Below are 14,257 nucleotides of genomic sequence, written 5' to 3'. Positions count from 1 at the left end.
CACTACCTAAACCTAAAGAGCTGCCTCTAAATAGCTGACATACCAAGCAACACGATAACCATGGACTCAACACAAACTGATGGGAAGGGACACAGAGGGAGAAAGAGGGCTCAGCAGTGAGGAAGCAGATGAGCTGAGAAAAAACCATACAAGTGATGACAAAAGTGTGACAACCAGGAATGTGAAACATGTCAGTGCTTTAAGAAATGTGATATTCACTTTGTCCTTGAGCCGGGTAAATGACCTGCACAGCGAAAAACTCAAGACCAAGAACATTTATGGCAGTATTGAGCTATAATACAAAATAGCTTTACGACTTATTTAACCTCCTAAGTCTTATAATTTGTCCTTTTTTTTATCTGCACCACCCTCCCAACAGTCTGGAATATTATGAAATACAAAAACAACTGTGAATATCTGGCACACAACTACAGACCATACGTTGTGCAAAAATACCTGTCTTCCCCATTATGACGCTCATGTTGAACTTCAGCAGGTCGTCTTGATGATGTCTACATCCTGAGTCTAAATGTGTTGAGTTGCTGCCAAGTGATTGGCTGATTATATATTTGCATCAGCAGGCAGTTGAAGAGGTGTACTAATAAAGTGGCCAGTGGGGGAATATTGATTGGTTTAAAAGTGTGCTCCACTTAGCTAGTGAGATTCTGGGATAGATGACAGACAGATGGGTGACGGTGGTAGATGAGTAGCACCTTAACCCTAAGGGATTTGAGTTTTTGTTTTACTTCAGCTGTAATCTTTTGTATTGCATTGTAAATGTTTTCATGTCCTTCTTCCTGTCAGTGGGGAAAAATATTGGTTAATAACAGCAGGAAAAAAGGAAAGATGTCAGAGTGAGGCACGTTCTCATGGACTTGGTCAAATATTAAAAGAAGGAAATAAGAGAAACCAGAAAGATTAGATTCTGCTTTTCCCTGGCCCCCATTCATTGCTGCTAAGTGTGCATCCAGCAGGTTATAGAGCCCATAAAAAGACATCTGAGCTCCTTGTTCAGCTTTCTGAGAAAAGTTCCCAAAGACTAAACAGCAATCACTACCCTGCACTTACAGTAGCAACCAGTAGTCCGTTTAAAATATCTGATGACATCCAAAAAGCCACAAACCACTTTTACATTGGGAATATCTGTAATATGTTGTGTTAATTCAATAGCTGATACACAATCCTCTTTGTGTTTTCAGTTTGTTTGTGGTACTTATCTGAGAGATCTGTAGTTAGACACGTGAAACTGCTGCCAGCTGTGGATATTTATAAACTGTTACAGTGAAAGACAAATTAAAGAACACGTTACAGTTTTGTTAGATATTTTTGGAGTTATAGAGAGAAAAATGGACATTTATCTTTCAGTGTGCTGCACTTCTCCTTGACGTATTAGATATTTCTCATTTCTCAAGCTGAAATCTGAAGGAACTAACTGCAATCTCCCAAATGTAGTCATTACATGTCCAAGCAAAAATTCTAAGGTTTCTAACTAAGGTTTTTTCTTAATAAAATATAGCCTGTGGTGGGAGATTTCAGCCAATCACAGGTCTTGCTGGGTAAGAGCAAAATAGTCTACATAGATAGACGTACGTGGCTGAAGAGCTTAGAGGACTTTCACCCAGAAAAACAGGCTTCATATCCAATCTAAAACCAAACATCTCTGTGGACCTTTGGTTTAATTTTTCAACACATATGACACAAATAATTTAACACGTGATTGTCTGGTGTGAGGGGCTCTTGTTAGAGATACGAGAGCTGCTGGGGTAAGGATGCATTTTCAGTTTCTGTTGTGTTTTAGTTTTGGATGCATTCTCGCTGTAAACCTCAGGCATGTTGGATAGTCAACCACCACCATACTGGGTACACCTGTTCAGCTGCTTGTTAATGTAAATATTGAATGAACCACTCTGACAACAGCACCTCTGTACATTTAGGATTTTAGAGATGTTTATGACGGCCTGCTGAAGTTCAAAATGAGCATCAGAATATTGAGGAAAGGTGATTTAAATTGACTCTGAACATGGCATGTTTGCTGCTGCCAGACTAGTCTGAATATTTCAGAAACTGATGATCTACTGGGATTTTCAATCCTAGCTAAGGTTTAGGAAAATACTCCGAAAAAGAGAAAATATCCAGTGAGCAGCAGTTCTCTGGAAGAAAATCCCTTATTAACGTTAGATTTCAGAGGAGTGTGGTCAGACTGCTTGGGCTGATAGCAACCAAAGTATTGCAGAAGAGCATGTCAACCCTTGAAGCAGATGGGTTGCAGCAGCAGAAGACCATAATGGGTGACATCCCTGTCAGCTCAGAACAGGAAACTGAGGGTACCGTTTGCACAGACTCACAAAAAGTATGCAATAGAAGATTGGAAAAACGTTGTGTGGTCTGATGAACACTCTAATGACAGGATCAGAATTTGGTGTAAACAACATGACGCCCTGGACCCATCCTGGCTCATATCAGTGGTGAGATGGTGTGGGGGATATTTTCTTGCCACACTTTGAGGCCCTTAGTATCAACTGAGCATCCTTTAAATGCCACAGCCTAGTTGAGTATTGCTTCTGACCATATCCATTTCATGTCAAAAAGCTCAAACTATCTCAAATTCATTTCTTGAACATGACAATGTGTTCACTGTCCACAGTCACCAAACCTCCATCAAACAGAGCACCGTAAATGTGATGGAACAGGAGATTCACATCATGGATGTACAAATCTGCAGCAACTGTGTGATGCTGTCACATTAATATGGACCAAAATCTCTGATGAATGATTCCATCACCCTGTTAAATCAGCGCCATGAAGAATTAAGGCAGCTCTGAAAGTACTAGCTAAGTGTAACTAATGAAATGGCCAGTCAGTGTAAGACAGTGTGTTCTGTCATGTTCAAATCAGTGTTATAACACAGCGCAGTCCTGTCACTCTTATCCCTTCAGAAATCTTCCATTTCTGAAATCTTTTTTTAAATTGACCAAACAGTGTCTTTTACTATCCCACCTGTCTCTTTAAAGAAACCCCTCGTCATCCTCAGAGGGGAAAGGTTGTTTGCAAGAGGTAGTTAGTGAAAACAGGCTGGCCACTCCTTTCATTATCCTTCAACTCCCTAAAGCCATTGTTTCTCTCTCTTTCTCTCTGCTGCCTCTTTGCCACCCTCTCCTCCCCATCCCTGGCTATATCTCTATACAACAGTCAATGCTTTCTTTCATCACTCCCTCCTCAACCATATCTTTTGACTAAATTCTCTTTCTCGCTCTTTCTGTCTATATGTCCTTCTCGCTCTCTCACTCACACACATACACGCACATGCTTGCACCCGTTGCCTCCTGCTAGCAGAGCGGGGTGATGCAGGAGCGGCGGCAGCAGCTGCTCTGACACATCCTGGCGTATAGAGAACACACACCGAAAAGGCAGAAGGAAAGAAGGAGGAGGAAGAGGAGGAGGAGAGGAGGAGGTGGAGAAGATACAGAGGCAAAGAGGGAGGAGGACGAGGAGGTGAGGAGGAGGAGGACATAACTCTGTCAAAAGGACACTAGAGGACAGGAGTGGGAGAAGAGGACGAGGAAGGTGAGAGAGGAAAAGGGAACGCAAGAAGCAGGTGTTGCAGCCATGTCAGACACACCTTTGCAGCGGAACGGCACAGCAAACGCCCCGTAAGTAAACCACGTTCATCTTTATGTTTCCATCTCCATCCATCGCTCCCTTCCTCACCCGCATCCCTCCTCTGCTCTTCCCTCCATCTGACAGCCGGGGTTGTCATGGGAACGGGAGCTCCGTCATGGTGAGGCTGCTGCTCAGTCATGACTGGAGAGGAGACACGCGGCACACCGTGTACACTCCTCCCTCTCTTCATCTCACTCTGCCTCTCTTTTCTTCACTTGCCCTCGCACTCCCACCACAGATATCTCACCTTAAAGCACATCAGCCATTTAATGCTACGCTCTGTTTTCCTCTCTGTGTTGCTGTCTTTGCTTTGTGTCTTCAGCCTGTCTCTGTAGAAAATCAGCTTTGCACTCCTTTTTGCTCATTTTCCTCCATCCCCTTCCTGGTCTGTGGTGCATGATATATATATATATATATATATATATATATATATATATATATATATATATATATATATATGTAGAGAGAGAGAGAGAGTATGTGTGTGTGCGTGTATGTGCAGTGTGTTAAGTTGTAGCATTGTCAATGTGGAGGCTGCAGGCTTGGTCCAGCTTTTCTGTGTCAGCACAGTCCGCCATGCTGCAGACCCCTGCTTCCTGTGTGTAATTTTTGTGCGTCTGTGTGTGCGTGTGTTCATTTGTATAGCTTTTTTTTTTTTTAAAGCCACTTGGTGAAATTTAACTGCCAGTTATTTTCTAGACACAGCATGAAAGTCAGCCTAAAATGAAGCAAGTAGTCATGAAACCACACAGCCAAGAAAAATTAGGAAATATGTGTTGAGAATTGTGTTTGGGATTAAAAACGATCTCTGTTGCACAATGCTTTGCTCGTTCTAAGAAAGAACATTTAGATTATTCTTACATATTTAAAGATAAAAGAGTCTTTTGTAACGACAAATGCTGTTCCAAACAAAACCCTTTATATCAGGAAATTATCTTTTGTAATGTGCTTTGTAAAGTGAGCCTGTTGCTTTAAGAGAAAATAATATCATGGGTGGTTTGCAGTGTGTTTGCAGATTTGGTGTTGGTGGATGTTTATATTACAGTTCAGGGAATAACAATTAGGAGGAAAGACAGTAGTTTGCAATCATGAAATCATGAATATAGTCAGCAAACTGTCCAGATTCTTGACTGGAACATCAGACAAACACAGACAGTCTGAAGTTGTTAAAACATGACTAATATTTGGTATCCATATCCAGAAAGCAGACACTTGTTTATTTAAAATTAAACTCCCTGCCAATACAGGAGAACAGGTGATTATATACCTAAACTAGCTCACACAATAGTCTACCATTGTAATATACTTCTGCTGTAGCTGTGGCCTCTCAAACAAATTTCCCCGAGCATAGAGTTCTCAAATCCTTGGCATAGATGGGCATAGCTTCTAAAGGAAAACTGATGTGTAATTGTGTAGAAGTCCATGGGAGAATGGCCCTCAGTTCCCTTACTCTGTGACCTCAAATACTTTCCTATTAAATGTAATATTTTGTAAGTCATGGTCCCCATTAAGGTCAGAAAGGAGGATAAGGCAGGTGCTTTAGGGGGGGCCTCCTCTGTGATTGATACGTCAGTACCATCATTTAAACAGCAATTTAGCAACTCTAAAGATGGTATATTTTTTTATAATTCATTCACTCTGTGCTGCTTTGACTGCCTCACTGTTAATTTTGCTTGGTGTGTGGCGCAGATGTCTCAGTATTGTATGAATCGTGGCATTAAAACATATTAACTTGCATCTTTTTCTTCCTTACAACACTGCTGAACCTTCACCTTGAACTATGAGAAGCTTAAGATGCTCATCATACTAAAAATGTAAAAAAAACAAAAGAGATAATGGATGGTCAGTTGATATTAAATTACAATATATCAGCGTGGTTAGCGGTTAGCGGTCACATTACATGTGGTCTCACATGTAATGTGATCTCAAATGTGGTTTTGTTTCTGTTAGTAATGATAGATGTTAGAAGATGTGAGTTCATCAGTTCATCAGATTGCCTTTTCAATATCCATTTATTCTGGCTATGATGTGTCCTTGTGCAGGGTTTGTTTTCTATGTTGGAAAAAAAAACCTCCAGAACTATCAGAAAAGCAAATGAGTGATCAGTGATTTGGTTTGAGTGGCATCCAACTTGACTTACTGCAGCTAACTACAGGCTTAGAGCCTCAATCTGCAATCGTCAGACACTTTGACTGACAGTTTCCAGTGTCTTTTTTTTTCCTTTCCTCCTTCATAGCCACACCCATGATCAGGAAAGGCCAAGAAGGTGCAGCGAGGCATTAAGCAGACATGCTTTGCTGCTGCATCAATAGTTAATGTTATAATTGGAAAAATGAGGCAGTGCTGTTGTGATTCAGCCAGTTTATCACACCCTATCTGTGCTTTCCTCTGCGCTGTGGGCTCAGTTTAATCACCGTGTACCCTGTGCTCTCCCTGGGTTGTCCACTGATTCAGCAGAAAGACGAGGTAGTAGTTGTGGTCATGTACATTGCAGACGCCACAGTGGCAGATGGCCCACTCTCTGCTGCTTTTTATTGCATATACAAGCAAGTCTTAAAGGGACGGCGTATAAATATGGATGGTATAAACTGATTTAAATTTACTGGAAGCACATCAAGATAAAGAAACACTAATGTTTAAACAGTCATTTGTCCTACTGTTCAGTGTTTTGATTGCCACTTAAAATGCATTGGAAGCATGTTTATATTTGGACAGTTTATTGATGCAGACTGTATTATGAAATGAAACAATCCGATCATTAGAAATAATCAGCAGATGAGATACTAATGAGCTTCTGCCAAAAGGTCTGTGTGAATGATTTAAAGATAATGAGTTATATAAGAAATTGAAAATAATAGTTTCACAAGTGAAATAAAAGGTGAAAGGAAAACATTTTTAGAGCCCATTCATTCAGTTGAGCCCACTCTACTGAATCTGCTCTCCTCAGAGTCTCAAATGTCTTGTTGATGTGCAGGGATACAAGCAAATCTAGTTGTCTGACTCCTTTGACACTATTGATCAGCATGTGTTAATCATGAGACTGAGGCACTGGGTGGGTATATCTGTTGCAGTCATCAGAATTAAACCTAAACTAAAGTTTTTAATTCTAAAAATATCGTCTGTCCTGCGTAAAGTCCTGGATGTCGGCTAACTGAGATTCTTATTTATGCCCCAGCCACCTTGGTCCCTCAGATCATTTGAAATCTGGGTCCAGTCTCTCCCCACATTAAATCAGCAGTTAGGGAAACTGTCACTTGGATTTGCAGGTCAGAACTCTGGTTGGATCCTGTTTTTATCAGTTGAGAAACATCAGTAAATTGCTCCTATTACATCAAAATCTGAGATTTTTATTCACGCTTTTATTTCTTCTCGGCACGATTGTTGTAACTGAATCTTGACCCGAATCAATAAAACCTCCATGGATCATCTGCAGATTGTATAAAACTCTGCTGCAAGGCTCTTGACTAGATCCTCCAAGCGCTCCCACGTTACATTCCTGTTGATCTCTCTGTGCTGGCTCACTATTCAATTCAGAATTGAATTTAAAGTTCTGGTTTTCAGGGTTCTGCATGGTGAATCACCTACAGTATATTAGTGACCTTTTACAGCCATATGCCCTCAGCAGGACTCTCAGGTTTTCTGATCAGGGCCTGCTATCTATCCCAAAATCCAGACTAAAACCTCAGTTGTGCCCCTTCAATCTATAATTTGCCCTCGAGTCTATGATCTGTGAGCCACCAAAGACTCATCTTTTAAATTATCATTTGTGTCGCATTTTACTTTGTTTATGTCTGGTCTCAAGTGGTTTCAGTACCTTGTCTGTAGAGGCACTATATAAATAAATTTACCTCCTAACTTATATATAAACAGTAATATATTAAAAGATCATTAAAAGATTAAAAGATAGTAAAAGATCCAGCCTTTTTCCTTCCAGTGCATCAAAAATCACCTAAAGCCAGAACACAAAACAGTTATTTTTACAATTAACACGCTTTCGTTTTACTCACAGATTTGCTCTTACAAATAAAAAGTGCCCGAGGATGAGACGTGCAGATTACAGCTAGACATTCGGAAAAAGAAGGAGCCAAAAGAACATGCTGAGGTTGTGAGTTTCTCAAGGCCAAGACCTCTGGCTTCCCATCTGCATCTCAGCTATATAGCAGCTTTTATGGATGCATGCAGTGCCTAAAATAGCATGCACCGACATCCATGTGCACTCCCCTCTCTCAATGTAAATTGTCAGTAAATTCAGATAGAAATGAGAAGTTTGCTTCATTATAATCTCACTTTGCAGTTGACTAGAAACGTTTTAGATTATATGTCATATTCAGCTTTGAATTCAGTGTGATCTAGGTGAGTTATTCTAATATGCTTGTGGGTAATACACAAGGTTATGCTTCCTTAAACGGTGTATAGGTACCCTGATCTGGTTTTATGTTTTGTGTGGTTTTTTGTGTGGAAAGTAGCTGTTAACAATTAACGGCAACGGTAAAGAAAACCTGAAGAGGCTGATTCACATGAGACTGTGGCAGACTAAATACAGACAGCTGGTTGTTGAGATGAGCAAGTAGTAAAGTAAATATGTGTGATGAAATACTGAAAGCCAGTGTCTTACGAAAGTGCATGCTTCAGAGGCTTTTCTACCCTAAACTGCCCTTCATAAATGCTGATCATTACATCTAAAAAGGACTTTATAACTGAAACTACAAAATGAATGGGGAAAAGGTGAAAATGAGTTTGAAAGAAAACCCCATAAATTTGTGCATTTTAAATGCAGACAGGCAGACAGACTGTGTGACACACAAACCCAGCTTGGCTTCTCTAAGTGATGTATAAAATATGAATGAGATCAAGGTCTGGCAGTACCATAGCTAGAAATATGTCTGTTTGGGTTGCTTTTACTCCCTCCACATCCTCTTTCTCTTCCAATCTCTCAAACTCACATACAATAAGTAATAGTTTGTAGTCTGTAGCTGATGTGTTTTTTTAGTTATTTGGGGGAAAACTGAAGTGTGGGAGTACTGAGCTCAGGAGAGGCAGGCAAAAGTCCCATTAACATTGCACACAGATGCAATTTTCTGTCTTACTTTCCTTGTCCATATTTGCTCATTCCCTTTTCCACCTACTCTTACTTTGCATGTTGTTACATTTGTGTGCGTGTGTATGTGTCTGTGTGTGTGTGGGTCTCACTGCTTCTGGTTCCACATCTGGAGGCCATTACGTCTGGGCTGGAATTGGGGGGGTAGGCGGAGCTGGGCTAGCTGTGCAGTGAGGTCATCGCGTCCTCGTTGCGATGCAGAAGAACAATGATGCTGTTGTCTCCGTCAACGACAAACCAGCGTGTCTGACGCCAGAATGAAGGGGCTGGAGGAGGAGGGAAGGTGGACAAGGAGAGAGTTAAAAGTACAGTAGGCCAAAAACAAGAAAAGAAAGAAAAGTACGATGTATTATTAGTAAGGAAGAATGATTTGTAATGACAGTGCGAGCAGCCAATATGACGTAACTGGTATGAATCCAGGTTAAACTAAAGCACTCAGACATGCCAGACTTGAGCTCTGATTACAGTCATAAATTGTTTATTTTCAAGATCCCAAATAGTTCAAGGTTATATGGGATATGATTTATGTTAAGGATGTGGCAATGCGTTCTAATGAAGATGACTTCAAGGTGTAGAAGAATGATATATTAAGGATTTGGCCCAAAAGAATATGTGACCAAAAGAGTTACAAAAGTTAATCATTAGGTAGCATCAGGTACAGGACAAATCTGATTTTAAAATAATTTTACTGCGTAAAAGAGACACTTTCCAGCAATGTATTTGCTTCACAGTTGTCCTCTGAGACATTCAGTGAGGTGATTTTTGTCTTTTTTTGTTAATTCTTACCAGATGATGTACATAAAGATGACTGAACATTAGTTACTATGAATATTTCAGTAAGACTGAATAAGTAAAACCTGAAGCATAACTAAATACTAAAACATTTTATCGCTGTGACAAAAGACATGCAAAGCTAAATGAATGCGTCAGCGGTCCTGAATCCCACCAGGCTACAGTATCTGCGACTGTGTGCTTTTTTTATGCAATAACACTATAATAACACATTTATCATTTCTGGTTGATTTTCCCAGAGTATCTTCAGTGTGTAAATATTAAAACTACACACACTCACTCAAGGGACAGCTGCAGTTTTTTTTTTCATCCACATTCTTGTCTTTGAGTAATGCAGTGGCTGTTGTGTCCTTGTGTGTCTGAATGCAAGCTTGTGTGTGTGCGTGTGTGTGTGTTACATGCTTCTGTATTCCCTAAAGAGTTATCCCGGACTGCTGCTGCTGTTTCTCCTTATAAGGATGTCTGCTTGTGGAAGGAGGGATGAAGAAAAAAGGAAAATGAAGAAGAAGTGCACATTTGAGGGAGAAGAAAGAGAAAGTGAACAGATGGAAGGAAGGACAGGTGGGATACGAGTAGGAATGAGAGCACTGGGGGGGAGTGATAAAGGTAGGGAGGATAAGATGAAGAGAGGGTATTAAAGGAATCGGAAGGAAGAAAAGAAGTTGAAAAACTGTAAGAAAAAATGAGTAAGAACAAAAAAGAGAAAGAGAGCAGGAATGCAGCAAAGGAAAGAAAGAATGAGCAGAAAAGGTAAGACAGGAAGATTAAAAAGGTCTTAGAGGTGTGAAAAGAAGAATATGTGAAACTCAGGTGAACCTAGTGAGTTTTTTAAATGGGTCACAGGTAACAGTGACCCATTTAAAAAAAAACACTGCCTTATCTGTGTGTGTGTGTCTTTCAATGATGTGTTTTTGCAGTTTATCTTAACAAAGATGCTCCACTGATGTTCATCTCCACACCCAGCTCATGGAGCGACACAGTTATCTTCCTTTTTTGATCCTTTTTTTCCACCCTGCGTCTGATCCTCTAATGTAGGCAGCTTCTGTTGATGTTGCTTTGATTTGCACTAAAATAAATGGATCACCAGAGAGGCCAGAAAATGGAACCTGCCAAGTCAGCTTCTTCGATGATAGCGTGATAACCACGTGTAGTCTAAAATTTAGAACTGTGCAGGTTTGGGCTTTTTTATTTCTCTTCTAAAACTCACGTCATACAACACATGTTTTCACGTAACCATCACATCAGATCCCAGCGATAGCAACAGCAATAGCAGCGAAGTATTGCAACACCTGTTCGCAGCAGCAAGTTTGTGAACATGGGTGACCTGTTATTTCAAAGGAATTGCAACAATTTGCCATTCCCTGTGAACAGTTTGACACTGAATCACCACTGTTTAAACATCTATTTAAGACATCGCAACATGGTGGAAAAATTGTTTTGAAATGAAAGATGCCATCACCTGGACCTCTAGCAAAGTTGAGCTTCTCTGCCAGAACTTATTTATTATCAATATGTCGCGTAGAACAAAAGAAAACATTTTAATCTGCTGAGCTAAAAAGCTGCTGCATTAGCAACATTTAGGTTGAAGGTTTGACCTCCTGAGACTCTGTGTCCTCATATGGAGACATTACATGTTGTCTTCTCAGCACATTTTGCCTCAGTCTTCTCAATAGTGTTTTATACTTTATAGAGCCTGAATGATATGTTATCTTTATGACTAATACAGATATTTGGTGATTTGGTGGATTTTTATATATAAATATTGCCAATATTTGGCCCAAAAGAATATGTGACCAAAAGACCCATGAAAGGCAAGATTACTTAACAATTCTTATGTGTAGTCATTCATTGACTCCTTTAGGCTCTACTTGACTCTACTCAGACAGATGACTGTTCCTTTTGTGATTTTCCAAACACATATGTTGCCAGCGGGGAAGTTGTGCCCTCTTGTAGACAAACTTTGAGATTTTAACATTCATAACACTGTTGAATGATGCTTCTCCCATCTCTTCTTCACTATTTTCATTTTCATTTATCAGACATTTTAAATACCAGTACTGATAGATGCAAATGGCAAATATCAGCTGAAAATATCAGTCATCATCGGTATGTCAGGCAGACTATACACTGCAAAATCTCCAGTGTTAAATTGACACTAGAAAGTGTCTATATGTGTCCACTCTTTTGAGTGTTAAATTAACACTTCTGACAGTGTTATATTTCTAACAGTAAGATAGTCAGTGTTAAAGATTAACAGTGACTAACACTGAGCTGTGCTGATTTTCTATCACTGGAAAATAACTAAAAATGCTAGTAATATTTCAGTGTTAGAAAAAAAAACCACGGCTAATGTTAGTCATTGTTAATCTTTAACACTGACTATCTTACTGTTAGAAATATAACACTGTCAGAAGTGTTAATTTAACACTCAAAAGAGTGGACACATATAGACACTTTCTAGTGTCAATTTAACATTGGAGATTTTGCAGTGTAATATTTTGTGAAGCAACACGGACCTTATTTTGTTGTGGTATAAAATAAACCACCTTTCTCCATATGAGAGCATACTTTTTTAAAGAGACACATTAAACTAATTTCTAAAGCAGTAACGATTTCCTGTTCAAAGAGGAAGTTTAGATCATTTACTAACCAGGTCAAACTAATCACAAATAGATAGTACAAAGTAAAACTGGATCCCAAACCATAGCTTGAGTGTCAGGAGGTTAAATTGCTTACTCTGAAAGACACAAATACACGTTCAGTTAAATAATAAGATCAATATTTCCATAGCAAATGGAAACAATGTCTGCTTTGGCCATCGGTGGACAGTTTTTGCTGTTGAACTGCGCACCCAGGGGATCAAATATCCCCTGGGTGCTGTCCATAAAGGGTGACAACAAGATCACTTTTATCTCCTACTCCACTATTACAAGATAACACTATTTCAAGTAATAACACATCCATAGATATCTCCTTTAGTTTCCAGCCTTGTATGCTGAACAGGTTCTGATCACATGACACCAGGGACCTGTTGGCAATGTATGGATGTATAAATTCACTCATGTATACATTAGTTTATCCACGCAGAGGTATAAAAGTCAAAACCAGAATCTTTAAATGGACTCTGAAGTTCATGGGCACTCTTCACTGCAACTGAATTAGTAACAGTGAGTGAGTACATACAAAGCTTAGTCAGTGTTCCTCAGCAAATGTTCCAAGGAACATTTGTTGGGACAAATGAACAATGAATTACAATCATTTTAATTCAGATCTTGACACTATGGAACTCAACTTGACCATATTTCTTAAATGATAAAGGTAAGAAAAAAACTGAGGTTTTAAACATATATAACAGAAATATCCGAACCAATATAGGCCCTAATAAAGAACCTTGTGGTACACCATAAGTTAAGAGAAGTGGAAGAGAACCTGAGCTTAGAAGTGGACAAACAAAAGGACTGAGGATATGAGTAAGGATTGTTACTTGTCAGTGGATTAACACACAGTTTTCTGAGCTCAGAGTTTAGACGTAACCAGAGCATCCTGCAAGTGTTCCAAGGAAGCTTTGACTCAAGTCGTGAGTCAAAGGAAATGAAAAACCACAATAACTAAACTGATTAGCTTCTATGGCACCATTGTGCAGATGTTTTTGATAGAATTAGATTGTTCAAAAAGTCAAAAGTAATAAGTAAAATTATTTACAGGTAATCTGAAATAAAAGGCTAGGTTTTAATGCTTTAATCCCCCTAAACAGTGATTTCCTTATCTGTATGTTTATCTCCTGCTCCTAAGAAGTGATCAGTGATTATGGCAGGAGGTATCACTTCGTTGACTGATCTCAGTAATAAGACGGCTTACATCCAAGTCACCTTTAGGATAAGGAGAAAGGAAAACTGCTGAAAAAAGGGGGAAAAAATAGTCCTATAGTTTTCCTTTTTTTTTCTTGTCTTGTCTATTCTTGAGTGCCTTCGGGGAGTTCATCTTTCAAATTTGACAAATTACTCTTTTCCTTCTGTTTTCCTTACTTCTGCAATTTTGATTTCACTGTTTTTTTTCTCTACCTCGTTCCTTTTTCTCCCCCCTTTTTTCTCACACAGCTCGACCTCCATACTGCTAGTTCTCTCTCCCTTTCCTTCACCATCCTTCTCTCAGCTGCTCCTCCCAGCTGTTTAATCACACATGGCTCATGCCTAAAGAAGAGAGGGAGGGAGGGAGGGAGGGAGGGGACAAATGGGAGGAGAGACAGAGAGCGCAAAAGAAAGAGTGGGTGATAGACAGAGAGCGAGAGACAGCAAATGCAAGCAGTGGGCTGAGTGTGAGGGCACATGGCCAGTGAGTGAGAGATCTTTGCTTCCTCTCAGCGCAAGCCTCTTCTCCCGTTGTCTCCTCTCTCTGGTTGGATTATTGCCGAGGAAAGACTTCATCTGGATACTCCTCCTCCTCTCCCTGTCTCCCTCTCTCTCCTCTACTTTCCACCTCTCTTCCTACCTCTCACTGAGGGACTGCAGCTCTCCTTCTTCCCCGATCTCACCTCTTGTTCTCCTCTCACCCCCCTTTCCCCTGCTTCCCCCTCAGGATGTCGTGTGAGGAGGCTCAACTCCACAAAGAGAGGCTGCAGGCCTTGGCGGTAAGTCACTCTGTTTAAACAGGTTTTTTTTCTTTGCTCGGCTCTTCTCTCTCTCTCTCTCTCTCTCTCTCTCTCTCTCT

At 40.0% G+C, this 14,257-nt stretch overlaps 2 protein-coding genes across 5 annotated transcripts in view; one reads left to right on the top strand and one right to left on the bottom strand.

Moving 5' to 3' along the window:
• The window catches only part of plppr1 (phospholipid phosphatase related 1), a 97,145-nt gene extending 93,076 nt beyond the window's left edge, over positions 1–4,069 (bottom strand). For both annotated transcript variants that reach the window (XM_040000362.1, XM_040000363.1), the window contains exon 1: positions 3,620–4,069. In XM_040000362.1, coding sequence (XP_039856296.1) covers positions 3,620–3,850 — 231 coding nt within the window. In that variant the 5' untranslated portion in view covers positions 3,851–4,069. The remainder of the gene's footprint in view (positions 1–3,619) is intronic.
• LOC120714237 (A-kinase anchor protein 2) overlaps positions 3,548–14,257 on the top strand; it is a 91,754-nt gene continuing 81,044 nt past the window's right edge. For 2 of the 3 annotated variants that reach the window (XM_040000356.1, XM_040000355.1), the window contains exons 1-2: positions 3,548–3,650; positions 14,126–14,177. In XM_040000356.1, the coding sequence (XP_039856290.1) occupies positions 3,607–3,650; positions 14,126–14,177 (96 nt within the window). In that variant the 5' untranslated portion in view covers positions 3,548–3,606. The remainder of the gene's footprint in view (positions 3,651–14,125; positions 14,178–14,257) is intronic. The other variant, XM_040000357.1, reaches the window with a different exon arrangement.

The sequence above is a fragment of the Simochromis diagramma genome, unplaced genomic scaffold, assembly GCF_900408965.1.
Source record: "Simochromis diagramma unplaced genomic scaffold, fSimDia1.1 OVJJ01000596.1, whole genome shotgun sequence".
In the NCBI taxonomy this organism is placed as follows: domain Eukaryota; kingdom Metazoa; phylum Chordata; class Actinopteri; order Cichliformes; family Cichlidae; genus Simochromis; species Simochromis diagramma.
Note: the sequence above shows the minus strand (reverse complement) of the source record. Positions and strands in the feature narration are given on the sequence as shown.